General features: G+C 36.6%; 1 protein-coding gene across 1 annotated transcript; it reads right to left on the bottom strand.

The window, feature by feature from the left end:
- Nucleotides 1–371: 371 nt before the first annotated feature.
- LOC103266810 (C4b-binding protein alpha chain-like) lies at nucleotides 372–19,738 on the bottom strand. Its single transcript, XM_008064445.1, has 12 exons — nucleotides 19,701–19,738; nucleotides 16,931–17,112; nucleotides 15,820–15,999; nucleotides 15,251–15,266; nucleotides 12,590–12,603; nucleotides 12,231–12,422; nucleotides 10,557–10,739; nucleotides 8,641–8,841; nucleotides 4,920–5,120; nucleotides 2,303–2,470; nucleotides 1,175–1,350; nucleotides 372–620 (listed from the first exon to the last, which is right to left on the bottom strand). Exons 1-12 carry the CDS (start codon nucleotides 19,736–19,738, stop codon nucleotides 372–374), a joined length of 1,800 nt encoding a protein of 599 aa, XP_008062636.1.
- Nucleotides 19,739–20,464: the final 726 nt, after the last annotated feature.

Here is a 20,464-nt window from a genome sequence, read left to right as displayed (position 1 = left end):
GCAGGTAAAGGGTAGATACATGTGAGATGTGGAGTAAAGGCATTCAGGTAAAAATTACGGTATGAACACAGTTTGAGTTTTCTGACTTCCATTCTTTCTGAAGTACAAAAAAAAAAGGAAGTGAAGTTAATTACAGATGCTTTAGGCAGTGGATTTGTGTTCTGGAGTATGTACATTTATGTGACATATTGACCAGGATGACAACACAAACTGATATTTGATAGATAATTATTTAATTAACCAGCACTTTGAGTCCAGAAGAGTAGACACTTGAGTCACAAAAAGGCTAGATTATCAATAAGTACACATTTTCAGTGCTAATAATCATAATCAAGTTCTCCTAGCCCAAATACTTATTAGAATGATGGTGCTTAAGGAACAGTAGAGTTGCTCAATGGAGATTCTATAACTTGAACTGAGGGCAAAAATGACTCCCCTGCATCCCCTTTTCCAGAACATTTCTGATTGACGTTCATCAACTTGTATCTCTCTTGTTCCAGTTGTTCAATCTCCAGAGACAGCTTATATACCTCCAGGGCCATTTTCACTTCCTCTGAACTTGGGAGGCACTGCATGAGGTGTCTGCCGGCGAGCACTTGTTCACAGCCTACAGGGGCCTCCTAAAAATGATTTAAAGAAATGAGAAGAAGAGGGGGTGCATTCTGAGAGGTATTACTGACAAAAAGGAGGTTGACTAGAGAACTGATAGATGAGGAGAAAATCAGGAGGGACATTGCATCTTAGCAAGTGTTTACATGCTGTTCCAGCCCAGATCTGTTCTTGGGCAGTTGTGTCAAGCACAGCTGCAGCTCAAAAGATGCAGGGCTGCAAAGGAGGTACAGAGCACCTCAGCCAGGACAACTGAGTGATGGCTCTGGTGACCGACCAGAAATGTATCAAATGCATGCATATTGTAGGAAATATAGAGCTAAGGGTCAGGACATCTGGGTCTATGGTATCCTCAAGTCTAGAGATTTTGGCTATAGCCACAGAGTAGGAAAACTTGTCTCTCCACACTTACACACTTCAAGGGTGAAAGAGCTAATTGCGGTAAATTACTTATGCTTCCTGACAAGAGTCAGATTTCACCACTGTTATCTAGAACAGAAGCTTGGAGGAGGCCACCATTTTTAGGGGTTGGCAGCACAAAACCTCCTTAAGTTGTGCCACTTACCCACTCACACCTGGGCATCTCTGGGTGCCAGGTTCTGTTCTCAGAGCAAGTGATACTTGAGGGACCAACCACACTATAGCCAGAGTCACAATGGATGATGACATTTTCAGGTTCAACATAATGATCTTTATCCACAGACAGCCTTCCATTCACTATTTCCGGTTTCAGACACAAAGCTATAATGAAAACATATTTTTAGGTATACTGTTTTTCAGTAAAATGTATCATAAGAGTACTGGATAATAAAAATGATGATAAATTGTGTTCATAATTATATTCAGATCATATAAGTTGTGCTATACTATTTTTATGTTAATATTTGTAATAGCAATAATTAACATTAAGTACTATATGTCAGTTTGTGTGCTAATTTTTTTGCTTGCCATATCTCATTTTATCCTAACTACAACTCTATGTATTAGATACTATTATTACCATTTTACCAACAAGAAAACTGGAAAAGTTAAATAATTTCTTCAGTGTCACATATTTTTTAGGTAGTAAGGATCTGTGTTCTTAATTGCTGCACCTCACAGCCTTGATCTATTTATGATACTAGGTATGTACTTTTCATTTTTATTGCCTCATAATCGCCCTTGGTTAAATGGAGACTGTGGTGATTGTTAGCAAAATGATGAACACAGCATGAAGAAACAGACCTCGAGTTGACTCAGCATGTTTCTACAGTAAATCAACCAGCCAGGAATATCATCAGGTCATGAAAAATAGAAATGGAAAGAAAGATCATGGAAAAATGATGGCCAACATGAGGTCTTTGTGGAGATTTCTAATACTTCATAATTTGAATGAATAGTTATTAACCCAGGATTCTCATGAATCCCAGAGCCACGAAGATATTCTCAGATAAAAGATAGTGTCTCTAGATACTCTGGAAAGATGCATAAGAACCTGGTAGTAGTGGTTGCTTCTGGACACAGGGCAAACTACACCTTTGGAGAACTAGAGTAGGAGGTAAACCTGTCAATGACTTTGTAAAGTTTATCAGGTATAATTTAAATATTAAAAATAAATAAATAAAAGACCACTACTGTCTTTGATGAACAGAAACGTTACTCTAAAGATTTTTTAATTCTATCGTCAATGGACTGTGAGTGGAGCTGGAATTACCTTTACATTGAGGAGGTGAACTTTGCCAGTGAAAAGATTTGCAGTAGATTGTAGCAAATCCTGCCAAAACATATCCTTCATCACATTCATATGTAGCCTCAGGATAAGGAGTTATTAAAATAACTTCTTTGTAGTGTCCATGGGCAATACTGGGAGGGTAACTGCAAACTTGGATGATGAGAGAGGAAGAAGGGAATGAGTTCATGGTTTCAAATTAACAAGACACCTCCAAATCTGAGTGATTTGCAAGAGATTCAAATGTTCCCATTCAAATTCTTTCCCTATAGGGTAACTTGACACAACTCAAACACTTCTGCTGCTTTCAGGCTGAGGACTCAGAAAAATTTGATGTGAATATAAGCAACTTGAGTTGAGGAAATTCTACATTTTATAGTGCCTCACCTTTTCTTACATGATCACTGAAATATTTCACTGTTTAGGGAAATTACATGATTTTTGGTAGGATAACATGAATTACAGATAGGCCAGACTTGTTCTCAATAGACAGCAGGCTAAGTAAAGGAAATATTCATCTATGAAAAATTGTAAAGATTCTGAATAACAGCAGAATTCACAAACAATCTTGACACAATGCACTACTGAAAAGGGACAGCATGCTAGACCACTGGGATAAAGTATTAAAGATTCAGCTAAAGTATCAAATTAGAAATGACCCTTACAGATGGGTACACTGTCTTCCAGGATGCAATGTGTAGACTGAACCACTTGCGAGTATCTATGTAAAACTCTGTACCCAATGTTTAAAACACATAGAACCAGAAACAAGAGTAGAAGTAGGATTGATGCCTCTCACAGTTAATCCCAGTGAACCACTTGTAGAAGTATTCTTCCTATTTGCAACTAGACTCTTCTAGGTTCTGCTTCCTAGGAAAAAGGGTAAAATTGTTCTACCAGGGGATGCCAAGGCCTTCAAATACCCTACTAGAACCTGAAGCTATGGTTGTCACCTGATTGCATTGGACTTCTTATGCTGTTGGGACAGCTTGAGGGTGAGGAGGGATGTTACTATACTGATAGGGGGCGTGTATGCACATATATATGAATTATGGTTATCATAAAGAACTAGGATGTCTATAATTGGGGCAAGAAATATGTTTGGAATCCAGGATATTTACTAAGGCATCTCTTAATGCTTTTAAACCTGGGATTACTAGTAAATGGGCCATTATAAGACACCAAGAATTTTCATTCTTCAGAGAGAAAAGTCAGGGTTATCTCATATGGCAAGCAACCTAGGCCAACCTGAGCACCGACTAAAGGTGAGGGTAATCCAGAATGGGTAGTAGGAAGAGAGATTATTAATATCAGTTATAGCCTCAAGATCAGAGTTAACATTTCACTCACCCTCCTTTAGAGGGATTTTTTTAAGAGACTGAAGCCAGCAATTACTTTAAGGAGTCAGTAGCAGTGCAGTCAATATGCAGTATAAACAGATCTAAGTGATACAAGGGTATACTGTAGCAGATATTTTCATACGTAAGTAATATCCCCTTGGGCTACCTCTGACTACAGTCTCAAAAACTATATAGCTTTACACAGGTTCAGATTTATGATGATGCTGTTTTACAGAAAATATTCACTACGAATCTCTTAAGTTTTCTGCCTTGGGGCCTTCTTTGAAACTAAAAGAGTACAGTTGGAATTGAAGGGCAATTACTGCCTTTCAAGGCAACTTTAAATTAACGGGGGACAAAAAGCAGTGCATAATTGTCCCAATCTTTCAACCTTCAGACAGGCAATTTTGAAAGATATTCCTTACACTTCTCAGTGGTCTCAAAGAATTGTGCCCCTCCTCTTAAAAACAGTCACCTTTTCTTTTTCCTTCTGTCATTCTCTCATCCTTTACTCCTTTTTCCCAGGATCACCTCCAAAATAAGCTAATAGTTCCCAAATCATTTCCTTAAGTTTTGCCTTTAGAGTAATCCAGACTATGATATCCAATAAACCCCAACATGTTGATGTAAAAAAAAAAAAAATTTATAATGAAGATACATCCATAATGATAACATTTTTCGGTGTCTTATCTTAATTAGAGACAGGTCTATATCACTCTAGATGATTTTTCCCCCTCCTTTTTGGCATTTTAACAAAGAAGTGGTTCAGTAGGTCTGAGATAGAGCAAGGAAAGAAAAGGCTGACACTGTATCAGTCACTAGGCTTCAAAGACTCCCTCTTTTTAACAAACTCACTTCTTCAACCTGGGAGCTTTCACTGTTACATAAATATATAGATCATTATTGCTTCCTTGACTTGTAAATATAGAGGTTTGTGGGGTAGTGTTCCTCTTTAGTAAAACATTGGCCGCAGTGCTGACCATAATATATGCAGGGCAAAAAAATGACAAAATGAAACTTTGAGGTATTTCATCAACTCTATTGTTTTCTCTTGCAAGAAAATTTCTCTTGTAATTTTTTTTCTCCAATATACTTTGACCTATAACTGCGTAGTATTAGTGGTGTGCATTTGCCACTGCCTTTGTGTAATACTTCTCAGAGGAACAACCCTAAACTTAACTGGTTTTAAATAGTTTGATCTTTTGTGGAAACATCTAGGGAATATGGAAACTAATTATGAAAAGTTCTCTCAATATTCTTACCTGGCTCACATGCTGGCATCTTAGGCTTCCATGTGCCATCTGTGTGGCATTGACTCTTTTCACCAACAGAAATAGGAAAGTAGCCTTCATCACAGGTATATGAAATGTAGTCTCCATAGGCATATACACATTTATCCGTGAAATATCTCCTTTCATTTATAATTCTTATATTTTCTAGATCTGGTGTTGGGCAACATACACCTGATAGATAAAACATGATGTTCATGTTTAATGAAATCATCAAGGGTGAAGACCTAACTCTACTATATAGAAAATGTGGACATCTGAAGTCAAGCTCATGGAAGCAGAGAGTAGAATGGTGGTTGCCAGAAGCTGGGGAAGAGAGGGGGAAACAACTCCCCAGTTATTCAACAGATATCAAGTTTCAGTCATACAAAATGAATAAGTTCTTGAAATCCATAATACAACTAGTGCCTATAGTTAAAAGTACTATATTGTATGTTGAAAAGCTTGTTGAAAGGGAGATCTCATGTTGCGTTTTTTCCACAATTGATAGAAGAAAGGAAGGAAAAGAAAGTGAGGTAAGAGTTATACCAAGCATCTTCTCCAAATTCTGTCACTATTTTGTCGAGTTGCTATGACTTAATTTCCCTCTATGTTTTTTCATTATAGAGTTTTTAAATGAAGTGTTGATTTTGGTGATGATGGTTGAAACAATTTTGATCCACCTTGACAATAAGTAGAAAAACGTGGGAGGGGGAAATTAATTCATCTGCGAAGAATTAAGGTGCCAAGACCTTAATTGTCTTTATTGTTCTTCTTTTAATGAGAAAGAAAGAAACTTGTTGAAGTTTCCTGAAATTTAGAGCTGCTTTCTTTATAGAAGTATATATTAATTTTTTTGCCACCAAAATACAACTGAGTGGTTAAAAAGCTAACCAGAACTCAATGTGTATATGGCGGTGGGGTTTGATTACTGGCTAATCCCAGATCTTGGGGGACCTTCAGAACTATACCTTGAAGTGAGGATAAACCAAAAATAGACCCCTATATAAGCACTGAAGTCCAGTTTTGTTTCATTATAATCCCTAATTGGATTCAGATCATTCAAGGCCCCTAGTGCCCCTTACCACTGCCACAAGCAAACCTTCAACATGAGATTAGACAAGGTAATTAAAGACAAGGAAAGCAAGAGACAAGTCTAGCAAACCTAATGGGATCCAGAAAATGAAGCTCTAAACATTGATTTAAAAACAACTTTGCCTTATGATGTAGAAGAAAATAAAAAACACAAGTAAGAGTTTTGGTAGAAATGTCAGCACTACAAATCTACTACAAATAGGAATCTTAATACTAAAAATATAACCATTAAAGTTAAATTAATAATTAATATCAGATAATACACAGATGAAGAGATAATTAGTGAAGTTTATTTATATTCATAAGAAAACATTGAGAAACAAAAAGTTCAAAAACACAGGTAAGTGTATAGGAAATACAGAAGACTCAATGTAAAGGCTTAACATAAATGTAACTGAAGTACTGAAAGGAGAAGAGAGAAAACAGGCTGAAATGGTATTAGAAGAAAATATCTATTTAAAGTATTGAAGTATTTGCAGTTGAAAATTTTTCCAAAATCAATGAAACGCATCAGATTTCAGATTCTAGAAGAATCCTGAATCTCAAGCAGAGCAAACACAAAGAAACCAACCCAGACATATCTGTGAAAAACAAAGACAAGGAGAACATCTTAAAGCAGCCAGAAAAAAAATGGATGGGCTTTAAATGAGTAATAGTATGACTAATAGCAAAATTCTTCACAGAAACAATTAAAAATGGAAGACGGTGAAATAATATATTTCATGTGGCCAAACAAATTAACTGCCAACCTAGAATTTTATGTCAAGCCAATATATCTTCAAATATTAAGATAAAATAAAGGCACATTGAGACAAACAAGAAAAAGACAATTCATTATCAGTAGTTCCTCACTAAAGGAAACTAAAGAATATTCATCAGGCAAAGGAAAATATAAATCTAAAAAAATAGACTTTTAAAATAGTAATTATGTGGACAAATCTAAACTAATTTGATTTATTAAAATAATAATAATAGTAATAGTGATAGTCGTAATAAAATAGAGTTTAAGACACATTTATACTTGAAATACACAAAAACAAAGTATATAGAAAAGGTGATGTGAATCAAGTTAAAGTTTTCTAAGGCTTTCCATTGCCTGGGAAGAGATAAAAGTAATAAATTATGTTCGATTAGTAAATAAGAATTTGACCAGGCACAGTAACCCATGTCTGTAATCCTAGCATTTTGGGAAGCTGAGACGAGGCTAGGAGTTCAAGACCAGCATGGGCAACATGGCATAGAACCTGTGTCTACATACACACACACACACACACACACACACACACACACACACACACACACACACACACACAAATTAGCTAGGCATGATGGCGTGCACCTGCAGTTCTAGCTACTTGGAAGACTGAGGTGGGAGGATCACTTGACCTCAAAAGTTTTAAGTTATAGTGAGCTATGATTGCACCACTGCACTCCAGCCTGGGCAACAAAGTGAGACACTGTCGCTTAAAAAAAAAAGAAAAAGTAAGAATGCATCTTGTAATTTTTTAGTGTAAACACTGAAAAAAGGAGTAAAAAGTATATAAATACCAAATACCACACAAAAATGGGAACATTTAAAATAATTCAAAAGAAGTCAATAAAAAAATATAAAACAGACAGAAAATATAATAAGCAGTAAGATAGTAGATATGAATTCAAATATATTAACAATTACATTAACTGTACATTGATAAGTACTCTAATAATAATAAAATAGTCAAGTAAGACAAATATCCAACTATATCTTGCTTCCAAGATACACTTAAAATATAAAATTGCATAAAGCTTAAAAGTAAAAGACTTTAAAAAAGATAAACACAAATACTAATTCAAATAAAACTATTGGAGCTTTATTGATATAAAAGTAGAATTTAAAGATGAAACAGTTACAGTAATAGAGTCATTTGATAATGATAAAAGGTTAAATTCACCAGGAAAATATACCATTCTAAATTTGCATGCCTCTAGTAACATGGTCTCAAAATATGTAAAGCAAAAACTGGTTTTAAAAAACCTGTAATGGCCGGGCTCCGTGGCTCAGCCTGTAATCCCGCGCCTTTGGGAGGCTGAGGCGAATGGATTGCCTGAGCCTGCGGGTTCGAGACCCGCCTGGGCAGCAAGACCTCATCTCTACAATAAATAAATTTTTTTAAAAAATCAGCCGGGCATGGTAGCGCATGCCTGTAATTCCGGCTACTCGGAAGGCTGAGGCGGAAGGATCGCCGGAGTCCAGCAGGTCGAGGCTGCAGTGGCTGGGAGTGGCCGCTGCACTCCAGTCTGGGCGACAGAGTGAGACTCCAACTCAAAAAAAAAAAAAAAAAACCTGTAATGCTAAAAGGCAAATCCACACTCAGAAAAGCTTTTCTCAGTAACTCAGAGAACAAGCAGACAAGAAATCAGTATGGATATGGAAATAGATTTAAATGAAGTCATTACAAAGTAGATTCAATTGACCAACTGCAAAATATACAATTTCAAGTGCACACTGGACATTTACAAAAATCAAGTATATACTATGTAATAAAACAAGACTGTAAATTTTAAGGATTGTGCTCAAATTTTTCAATAGAAAAAGAAGATACACACATACATACACACCACAAAGTTCAAGTTTACTTACTCTCACACTTATTGGAAGATGTCCATGTCAAATTTTTCTGACAAGTCATAATCAGGGGCTTATTTAGAATAGGTCTATAGCCAGGTTTGCACTTATATTTCAACTCAGTCCCAACTTCAAATATTTCCTGGTCACTTAGGTTGTAGTCACTTCTCTCCCAGGAAGCATAGGAAATATCTGGTAAGTCAGTGCAACCATCCACTCATAAAGAAAGCACAAGAGTGAAAGAAAACTGTTAATGAAGATGGCAGAGTTACTTATGAGTCACAAAAAAGATGATATCATATATCCATTTGTCAAAAAACTAGATGGTAAAGGCTAAGTGGGGATTTCAGGAAGAGACTCAACAGCACCACTGCCCAACAGACTGGTGTCAAGCCCAAACACATGTGGCACTAGAGAGGTTGTTACTGAGAAGCACCTGTGGTACAGGAAAGGGACAATTTCTACATGCCCGGTCAACTGTACAGGAGCTTCGTTTTCCTTTCACTTCACTGCACTTCAGAATGGTAGGTCTTCAGGGGCAGCATTAGGATCACAAGGAATGCACAACAAAAATTTACTCCAAGATAAGACTGATTTTCAATTCTCTTTGCCTAACGGGGCATAAAAAAAGACATTCCCTTGACATTATGAAACTATCACCCAGATCATCGTGACTTGGCCTCAAACCAAGCCCATAAAACATTTGCAGCTGAGTCTTTGGTCTTGCGTTTTGTTTTGTTTGAGTTGGAGTCTCACTCTTTGTTGCTCCAGCTGGAGTGGCATGCTCACGGCCACCACAGCCTCAACCTGCTGGGCTTAGGCGATCCTTCCACCTCAGCCTTCCAAGTAGCTGGAATGGTCTTGCATTTTTTCTGTTCAACCACATGCTAAAGGTCCAGGTGGATTAAAGAGAGAATACAAGTCTGTCAAATTATATAGTCACTGAATTTCATCATTATTCATTTTGAGTGGCACCTAAGTTCTTGTGATGGCAGAACAGAATAGATAAACCACAATGTAGAGGTGGCCCCTACCCCTGATTAATTATGTGAACTTGTGCTAGTGATTTACTCTTTCCATTTTCTCATCATTAAAATTGGATAAAAATAGCTACCTAGAATTGTCGTAAATATTGAATGAGTTAATTGATGCAAAGCACTTAAAACGGTATTTGCTATGTATGAAATGCTTAATAAATATTAGCAATAAGTATCATTAATGTTCTGAATAATTTGTACACATTTACAATATCTAGGTCTCAAGATTAATTTAGCCCAGAGAGTACTTCTATGCAAATTAGGAAAAGGAATGGCCTTAAAGGAATTTTACTTCCATCAATTAAAAAATCCTCATAAGCCGGGCTCGGTGGCTCAGCCTGTAATCCCACGCCTTTGGGAGGCTGAGGTGAGTGGATGGCCTGAGCCCGTGGGTGTGAGACCCGCCTGGGCAGGCGAGACCTCATCTCTACAATAAATCAAAAAATTAGCCGGGCACGGTAATACGCGCCTGTAATTCTGGCTACTCCAAAGGCTGAGGCAGAAGGATCGCCGGAGCCCAGCAGGTCGAGGCTGCGGTGGCCGGGAGTGGCCACTGCACTCCAGTCTAGGCGACAGAGTGAGACTCCAACTCAAAAAAAAAAAAAAAAAATCCTCATAATATGTTAATTTTGTTAGGATGAGACATTTTACTATTGTCTACAATATCTACAGCCATTGGGTGTCATGACTACATGTTATACATGAAATTCTTCAAATAACACTAAGAGATTACTAACAAGAAAATGTTCCTTCTAACAACAAACAAAAGAACTAGTAAAGAGTATTAATTTAGCTTAAAATGATTTATTAGGGGTAAACAGTCATTTACTCCTGTGCCTATGAGCATGCCACACCAATACCAAATACTGAAGCTCCTTCATAGTCCATACTCACTGGGTTCACAAGAGGGAACAGAAGGATGCCACTCATTATCAGCTTCACAGTGGATTAAACTGCTGCCTCTGAGGATAAAACCTTCCTCACAGTTAATCACAATGGAATCTTTGTAAGTATAGAAGGGCCCAAATCCAGAGACAAAGATTCCCTTTGGAATCTTTGGCGGACGACAGGCAATTTCTAAAGAAGCATACAAAGAGACATGTGAGTTATAAAAGAGAAATAACAGTAAAGATGTGACTAAAACTGTTTATATTGCTCCAAGGAAGACTGGATACAAGTATATATCAAATAGGTACTGTGCAAGAAAACATTTTGGAGCTCTATACGTGTTCTTTCAGATTCTAGAAACTCAGCAAGATGAGGCCCCATTATGCTGATTGTTGTAGATAAAATCCCCCAACATTTTCATGAATAAAAACTAACAATATCTAAAACCTGGTGCCCAAATCTCAGTCTCGGTCATGGGTCAGTGGCCCATGGTAATGACATGATGTCACACAGAGGCAGCCAGGCATTGAAGAACTAAGCCCCCACATTCAGAGAATAAATTGCCCTTTACTCTCTACTCCACATCTAGTCATCAAGTGCTGTCAATCCTGCTGCCTTAATTCCTCCATAATCCCTCAATTTCTTTCCAGGCCCACTGCTGTGGCTACAGTTGAAGCCCCTTCACTTCTTGGCTAAAAATTTGCAACAGATGCCTATCAGTTCTGTTTTGTCTCTTCAAACTGTCCTTTCAATGTCTCCCTTTCTCCTTTGTTCTGAATTTCTACAAGTGACACACATGGCCCTTCCTAACCTGGCCCTTGCTAACCTTTCCAGCCTCAGTTCTTGCCTTTTTCACCTCTTGCAGACCTGACTCCAGACATTTTGCACTTTTCACTGTTATACTCTCTCTCTGTTTCCAGCATTGCCTGTGTCCTGTACTGAGTCAAAACAATAAATGACACTGTGTTTTTAGGCACTTTAATGGTAGTAAAGAATGATGCTCCTGACCAGCAAGCTAAGTCATTACTGATATTGATATAACATCTCTTCTGACTTCCTTAGAAAGGTCAGGGAAAGGTAACTTCTTTGGTTGTTTTTAACTATTAAGCTGCTGATGTCAGTATGGATTTGTTTGCTCCATAGGCATGTGTGGTTGACATTATTAGTGCCCACTCATATTTCTAGTTCTTCCAGTGTAAACAGAAGATTATGTTTCCCAGTTCCTTTGCACTAGGCAGAGAACAAAGAACTAGTTCTGGTCAAAAGGCTATAATGGCAAGTGATATGTTCAGGGACTGACCTTCCTTGTTCTTTTCTCCTTCAGAACTGATTGTAGACATTTTGAAGAGATATAAGAAGATCTAAACAATCTAGACTACCACATAAGTGACAGCTGCCCTAGGGAGTTCCCAGGCTAGCAGTTTGCTAAGAAGAAGCTTAAAAAAAACTTTCACTATAAAAAGCCCTTTAGATTTAGTTGTTGATTATTACTGCAGAAAAGCCTATGCTATCCTGACTAATGTAGCATGTAATAAGATTAGTTGAACAAATGAATCACTTTATTATTCCAATGATTAGTTTATCTTTCAACTATTCCATTTCCTCCAATGAATATACACCTCCCTCTTGCTTTTAAACAAAAGAGGAAAATTCAAAGCTGAATTCATCATTATGACTTACTTTCACAGGTGGGAGGGTCTGGCCTCCAGACACCTATTGTCTTATTTTCCACGGTGCAGAAAATGGAGGCATTGCCTATGAGTGAGAAGAGGGGGTCACAGCTGTAGGTGACAGATGAGGCATATGTATAGATTTCTTTATCTCCACTGTGTTTCCCATTGCTGATATCTGGAGGGGGCTCACACTTGACAACTGAGGTGAGTGAATGAAGAGAAAGAAATAATTAGGGAAGACATTGTCACAAACCTAAATTTCATGGAAATTCTACTGAGGATACAAGAAGTAGTAAATTGCACAGGAGTGTTATTACCTAACATAGTTTAGGTTTGTAATCAAGTCAGAAAAAATTTTTTACTTACTCACGCATTCTGGGAGAGGATCACTCCAATCAACTCTTTTACCATGAATCTCACAATGACTAGTGGTTGAGCCAATTAAGAAAAATCTGAATAAGACAGGTCAAAGATTTTAGTGTAATTCATCTTACTGTAAATATAAATTGTCAATGGAGTTTGGGGCAAATGAAATTTTTATTCAACATTTTAAAATAAAAAAAATAAGGTTCCCTTGATACTAATTACCATTTGGGCCAAGTTAATGTTAAATTTTATGATATTAAGCAGAGGGCTCATTTGTTCATTTAAAAAAAGATCTAACTCATCTAAACATCATTAAGTTTTTCATAGTATCAGATGGTACTCAATCATAACCAATAAAAAGAATACAAGAGAAGTTTTGCACCCAAAGTCTTAGAACTCCACTTAAATCTTATACTCTTTCCCTAACAAGCTATACATCAGGCAGTTCAAAACAGGGAAGTGGTTCACTTGAATTTGTTATGCAGTTTCCTTTGAATAAATGAACAAGACACATTGCTGACATAAACTAGCACTTTGGCCTCTGACTTGAATCTTTCTTCTGGCTTCTAGAGCTTGACTTACTCTCATAAGCCCAAGAGTTCTTCAGGAACTGTAAATTCAAGCTTTCTGATTATCATCTCATTATTCTTGCTCCTGAGAAGTTCTAGTCTTTTTCTGGGACTTTTTGCATTTTAAAAATGTACCCTGAATATCAATAATTATTTCCTGGATAAAATATTATCAGACAGGCCGGGTGTAACGGCCTATGCCTGTAATCCCAGCACTTTGGGAAGCTGAGGTGAAAGGGTTGCTTGAGCACAGGAGGTCGAAGCTGAGGTGAGTCATAATCATGCCACTGTACTCCATCCAGCCTGGTCAAGAGAGTTGCAATCTCAACTCAAAAATGTGTGTGTGTATAATCAAACAGAATCCAGAAACACTTTAAAAGAAAAATGGACTATGACCAAATAAGTTTATTCCAAGAATGAAAGGAACCTTCAAAATTAGGAAATATTTTAATATATAATACGCTGTTAATAGACTGACTGTATCTCCTCAAAATTCATGTTGAAGCCCTAATTTCCTAGTGTGGCTATGTTTGCATAAGGAAGTAATTAAGTTTCATAAGGGTACAGCCCTGATCCAAGGAGATCAGAGTCCTTATAAGAAGAAACACCACAGAAATCTCCCACTTGTACTCCCCCAATCCTCAGGCTCACACAGGGAAAGGTTACGTAAGGACACAGTGAGAAGGCAGACAATGATCTGAAAGCCAGAAAGAGAGCCCTCATTGGAAACCTCTAGATCTTGCTCTGAGACTTCTAGACTCCAGAACTGTCCCAGCCTATAGTATTTTGTTATAGAAGCCTGAACAGACTAATGATATTAATACTTTTAAAAAGAAAAAAACATTCCTTATCTTGACACTAATATGGATTTTTTAAAAATCAACAATTATTCTTAGGGAAAAATTTTCAATATATAACTGTAATCAATGGAGATACGGTGCCATTAAACCTAGGAAGAAACTACCAGTCATTTCTACTAAAGTCCAGAGCAAGAAAACAATGACCAGTACTTAATTTGAGATAATTGCTAGCATAATTAGATAAGAGAAAGGGATTTGAAATATAACAATTGGAAAAGAGAAAATAACAGAATCATTATTTTCAGATTACATAATTACATTCCAAAAAATTGCATGAGAATCCAACTGAAAAGATTCAAGTACATTGTACATAATAGCAAAAGATCAAAAACACAAAAGTCAATCAGTAGGAATCATTAACTGAACTATGATGAGCTATGATAAACGCATATAATTGGAAAACTACACAGTTGTAAACACAAACACACAGAATTAGGAAACACTTGATGCATGAATATCAAAAATCTATTGTACATATTTGTCTTAGTCAGTTCTGGCTGCTATAACAGAATACCATAAACTGGATGACTCAAAAATCAGAAATTTATTTCTCAGTGCTGGAGGCTTAGAAGTCTGAGATCAGGATGCTCACATAGTTAGATTCTGGTAAGGGCCCCCTTCCTGGTTTGCAGGTGGCTGCTAGAAAGAGAGAGAGAGAAAGAGAAAGAAAGCATAAGCTCTCTCACATGTCATCTTATAAGAGCACAGATCCCTTGATGAGGACTCTACCCTCATGACCTATAAAGGCTCCATCTCCAAATGCATCACATTAAGGATTAAGTTATGAATTTTGGGAAAATACAGAAAACTATTCCATCCCTAGCAATAGTGTAAGTAAAAAACTAATAAGAAAAGCAAGGTTCAAAACAGGATATGTAGTCCAATATCTTCTGTGTAATAAAGGGGGCAAAATATTGATAAAAAGATTTGTATTTATATAAGTAAACACTAAAGGGATAAATCAGAAACTAACCAAAGTCACTTCCTGTCAGAGGGCAGAGAGTAATGGGATGGATAGGGATGGGATGGAAGTGAGAAGTCTTGTTGTATACCTTTTTATACCATTTTTATTTTTGAAACACATAAATACATTAACTCTCTACAAAAATTAAATGAAAAGTATTGCTTCTAGGTTGTCTTATTCTCACCCCTCTGAGCAGCTGAATTCTATGGTTGAACCAAAGAGAAAATCTGTCTTAACTTCCACTATCCCATTGAATAATTCTCCTGGGTGTCTGCATTGTTTCTCTAGGAGAAAAACTAAAATCAATGACCAATAATTTCAATTACTTATAAGATAGAACATTAGAAAAAAGTCTGGTTAATTAACTTGAACTCCTGCTTATAGATAGACTTAGAGATATTTTTCAATCCTTATTTCTGATTCTGACTCATTGAAGTTTTGTTTAGAAGAAAAGAAAATGCAAACATATATTTGATTTTTCTGACACATTTTAAGAAGAGAAAAAAACTGTTTAGTTTCATTTTCTCAGTTAGACCACTGTGTTAATAAAGGATGTGATATATCGACCAGCTGTCCACATAAAATGTATGCCTTTGAAAATGTATGACTGTCGTCACAGAGAAACAGAATAAAAAGCAAAATAGGATCTATATCCTCACTGTTAGAAAAATATCTCAGAGTGTATTCCCAACTGACTTCTTCCAAACAGTATAGGTGATGGTTAATTTTGAAGACTACTTTGATCAAAGATTTTCATATGAATTAAGTAATTCATTTAAGTTCCTAAAACAACCTTCTAGAAAAAAAAAAACAAGAAGAATAAATGTCAATACTTACTTGCACAAAAGATACTATATTTCCATGAGCCATCTTCATCACAAGTAACTTTACTTGAATTGATTTTTTTGTAGCCAGGGCGGCAGGTGTATTTCACAATAGTTTCAGTTTTGAACTCTGTCTCATACAACTGGCTTGTTGAAAAAGCAAATGGTAACTTGGGTGGAGGACCACAATCACCTGGACACCAAAATGGTAAGGAATATCAATAGCTGTATCTTGGAACAAAGCATCTTGATATTGAGTAATAAGATTTTTAGAACAGGGATCATGCTTCTCTCTTTCATCATAACTCCTGTTATCTCATTATTAGATAAACACAGTGAATAATCAGTAATATAAGTTTGTTGATCAATGATAATAATGCTAATAATAATCTTAAAGGGTAGAATAATATAATCTATCCTTCTCCATGTAAGTGATAGTTTATCAGAAAATGGATGAATAGACTTGAACTTCATTGTGTCAGATTGCCCACATCGGCTTACTCAGAATACAGGCATCTATGCCATGCCATACAACTCTACCTTCTGCTTAGCAGAACATATTTTCTATTAATAAATAGCATTATATAAGATTTGCTGCCTCCGGAATCAGTCAGGGATGAGAAAAAGACATTCTAATTATGTCCTTTTGGACTTTTTCTATTTTGACTAGATGGTCTATTCAAAAATAAAAATGATTTCCCACATCATTGCAAGGTGGATTAAAACCTTGAAAAAGAAAATCTTAATTTTACCTCTCTGGAAGAATTAAACAAAGTAGTAAGTTACCCAAGTCCCAGCGGAATTATACACATCCCCTCTATTTTCTGAATAACCACAAAGGCAATGAGTGTTCATGACCAGCCTGACAGATATGTATTTATTCTAAGACATGATTGCTTGGATTTACATAAGTAAATTGTTTGGAGCTACCTGGAGAGGAAATTCTAAAAGGGAGTATCAAGTGGGTTGGTCTATAAAACAGCCTTTTTGTGGATTTAGAGCAAAACCTTAAATTCCAAGTGGTCAAATATATCCCACAGTGTTAAAGATCTATTGGGCATCTCTTAAAAGAGTGTGATGAACTCATTTGTGGTGACAATCTGGCCTGGCTCCCTATTACTCACCAAGAACAGTAGCCATCAAAACAATGACCAAAATCATTTGGAACAGAGTTGAATCAGAGACTTTCCATAACCTTGAGAAGGAACAGGCTGCCATTTCTCCTTTTCCATCACAGGTGGAGCTTTTGAGGAGTGCAAGTGGAGCCCTTGGGAAGTACATAATCTGACGCTGCTTCAGTATTTTTCTGCTGAAAGAACTCAACTTAATAAACAGTTACTGACTTCTTGTCATAAAGTAATAGAAAAAATCAGATGGGAACCACTTTCAGGAAATTACAATCATATCGGAAAAGCAGACATTAAGTACAAATGTTTACAATAAAAGACAGCTTATATTATCTGCTTCAGGAGCATATTCAGGAGACTAGTTCATTCCGTTTGGAGATTTGGGAATGAACTTTACAGACGTGGTAGATAATTGTAGTGTTAGATGAAGGACATTTTATGGTAAAGTAAAAGTTGAGTAATGACACAGCAGTGAGAAGGTAAAGATTATTTCTGGAAAATAGCAAAATTACTTCAGTTTATTTGAGGAATATGTGATAGAGAGATGATGGTTAAAGATAGAAAGGCAGATTAGAACTGAGTTTGATGGGATTTTCAATACCAAGAGTAGGAGTTTAGACCTAGGAAATAGACAACCACTTTTTAATTTTTTAGTGTCATGATTACTGTGCTATGGCAGATGTGTACAAGATAGATTAAAGGAAGCAGAGACGTTGATTAAGAAGACTATAGCAATTGGCAAGTGAGCCACAGAAATGATCTGAAGAAGGAAATGGCAGAGGAGTTAGATAAGAGTAAATATAAGAAAAGCAAGAAAATATGAGACAGAGGAAAGGAATTGGCGATCTATCTATCTATCCATCCATCCATCCATCCATCCCTCCATCTTTCTATCATCTATCTAATCTATCATCTATCTATCTCTCTGTCTAGTCTATCTCTATCCATCTACTATGAGTTCCTTATGGCAACTCTCAACAAAAGCAATAATGCATTGGGTTCAATTCATAATTTTCAAAGCATGGTTTTTGCCAACAACAGCAATAAAATGGAAATAGTACTGTTATATTTTTGGGTTCTAGTCATTCACTAACTAGAGATTTATTCAAAGCAAAGATCCCTATAAGGTCATTTTTACCCCCTAAATTGCAAAAAATCCTTGCATATCCTAAGTTTACTTAAGAAATAGTTCTTATACCCAGAGTGATAAATAAAATTAACTTTCAATGAAATACAAGATTTCACCTTTTACTCTAAAACCTTAGGTAGATTGAGATGGCTTTATATACCATCTGTCCTTAATTATATGAATTGTCAGCACATGTCTGCTTAAATCAAGACAGTCTTCTCCCTTTTTTTCCCAAAGCTGTCACTGCCCACTTGGTAGTGTGTGAGGAGGAAGCTTGTGGCACCCCTCATACTCTATGCAGGTGATTAACTCTCTCACTGAGTAAAAAGTCAAGGCAAATTCTTAACTTTCTAAAACCTCTGACATGCCACTCCTCCAACCCCATACCTTGCTCCTGGCACACACGCATGCCATCCACATCCCACATACCCTATTCATGTCTTCAAGGACAATTTTGGAAAAAATATCGATTTTTATAACAGCCAATTTGCTTATAATAATTCACATTGAATAGGTAAGACTGGCCTAACAGTGTTAGGAAGAAATCGAAATCTAAAGTTCTAAAACATTCACACTGCCCCCTACTTCTCCATCATAGGTTAACCAGTTGTACCAGTTTCTTCAGGGCTGAGGGGTTTTCTAGGTCACGGACTTTCAGTTCTAAAAACAGGACAATTCCAGGCAAACTGGGATCACTGACCACCCTACATCAAGCTGCTTTATCTCTGCTCCCTAGACGCTTTCCCACCCTTCCACCAGCATTTGCTTCCCCTTAATCTCTCCATCCTGTATTTTAGTACATCTCTGCCCTACATATACCCTCTCACTACAGCTGGGAGAAGAAACTGTAGCAAAGACACGTTGCACTGATGAAAACCAGTCAACTCAAAGCTCACAGAAATGTTAAAAAGTATTAAAAATCCTCCCATCAATAAAAGTTTTCAAAAGTATTAAAATTTTCCCATCATATTTCACTCCCTTTACTTCAGCCTTACACCAAAGCCACAGCCACAGTACTGGGGACATAGACAAACAGTGTGGCCAGGACCGTGGGCATGGGATCTGGAGTCATACCCGGACCATATGAGTTTGAATCCTAGTTTCACCATATGGAAGCTGAGTGTTCGTGTACAGGATACTTAGTTCCTCTAATCCTCAGTTTCTTCTTTCATAAAATAAGAATGATAATTGTATGTGTCTTTTAGAATTACTGAGAAAATTAAATAAGAATATTATCTGTAAAGGGCTTGGCATGGTGCCTGAAACGGGAAATTTTTTTTTAAGTTGTAAAGTCACTTTAAGGTAAAAATTTATCTTATGAATCTCTGTATTTGTACTGAAATTTATAAGAAAAGTGCATGCATTAAACATTTTAGGAAGAAATTTATTAATTCAGTCATAAAAAGAATATGCTTAAAAGAACACTAAACCTCGTGTTCAACAGATTGAACATCCTTAAAATTGCCGCTAAAAAGTACATATTCATGGCTTTCTTCAAGACAAATATATTTATGTACCGAACATATTTAAGAGGAATATTTCTTAAAACAATATTAGATAAATTGTTAATTTGATAAATTCAGCAAATTTAAGGAAGGACTGATCCTTCAGGAATTAGCATTCATTCAGTAGACTGACTTTTTTGGCAAATCAGTTTTCAGTAACTTGGTGGTCATCCCTATGCTCCGGCTACCTTAGATGATCTGAGATCTCTAAGAGTTCCAACACTTTTCCACCCTCCTTGTCTCTGTCCACTTCCTCTGCCCCTTGTCCCTTCCTCCAACAGATCTTCCTCATTTTTCCAGGCACATCTTCAATGCCCCTCCTATCTTCCAACCCAACGTCATATTCCAGTTACAATTTTATGTTTATGACTCCTAATTTTGATTTGGAGTATAACTAAAATTTAAAGTCCATCATTCCCACTAAACTATAAGCTCCTTGAAGTCAGAGGATATATTTTTATTCATCTCTGCCTGACACATACTTAGTATTGTGCCTTGCGCAGAAGTGCTCAACAAATGTTTGCTAAATTTAAACTCAAAAGCATTCATTCGGTGATAAAATGTGTGTGTGTTTTAAAATGTATCATATGCATCTCTATTGTTTTATATATATATATTTGGTCAAGGACAAATAGACACATCTATAAGAAACTGAAACGTGATTTGACTGTACGCTACAAGATATTCCTTCCCCATCTTTAACCTGAAGTTGTTATATCATCAACCTGTTAATGGGGGCAGTAGGACGAGGCTGGTGAAAGGAGGATGAAAGGGGAGTGAAAATGGCTCTCTTCCTCTTGGGTTTGTCCAAGCTGAGTTAAATAATGAGTAGATAAAAAGTCAAACACATCTGCTCTGTGCTGAGAAAGTTATTTCACTCCCTTTACTTCAGCCTTA

The sequence above is a fragment of the Carlito syrichta genome, unplaced genomic scaffold (assembly GCF_000164805.1).
Source record: "Carlito syrichta isolate Samal-C Ts95f unplaced genomic scaffold, Tarsius_syrichta-2.0.1 Scaffold307338, whole genome shotgun sequence".
NCBI lineage: Eukaryota > Metazoa > Chordata > Mammalia > Primates > Tarsiidae > Carlito > Carlito syrichta.
This window is presented reverse-complemented; position numbering and strand designations above follow the sequence as displayed.

What these genes read in the sequence shown, in the direction of transcription:
- LOC103266810 (XM_008064445.1), bottom strand. Translation starts at nt 19,738, where the DNA reads ATGACCACCAAGTTACTGAAAACTGATTTGCCAAAAAA. An exon ending in AAAACTGATTTGCCAAAAAA is followed by an intron (nt 17,113 to 19,700) that starts GTCAGTCTACTG and finishes TTCTTTCAGCAG; the next exon opens with AAAAATACTGAAGCAGCGTC. An exon ending in TTCACCTCCTCAATGTAAAG is followed by an intron (nt 1,351 to 2,302) that starts GTAATTCCAGCT and finishes TTTTCATTATAG; the next exon opens with CTTTGTGTCTGAAACCGGAA.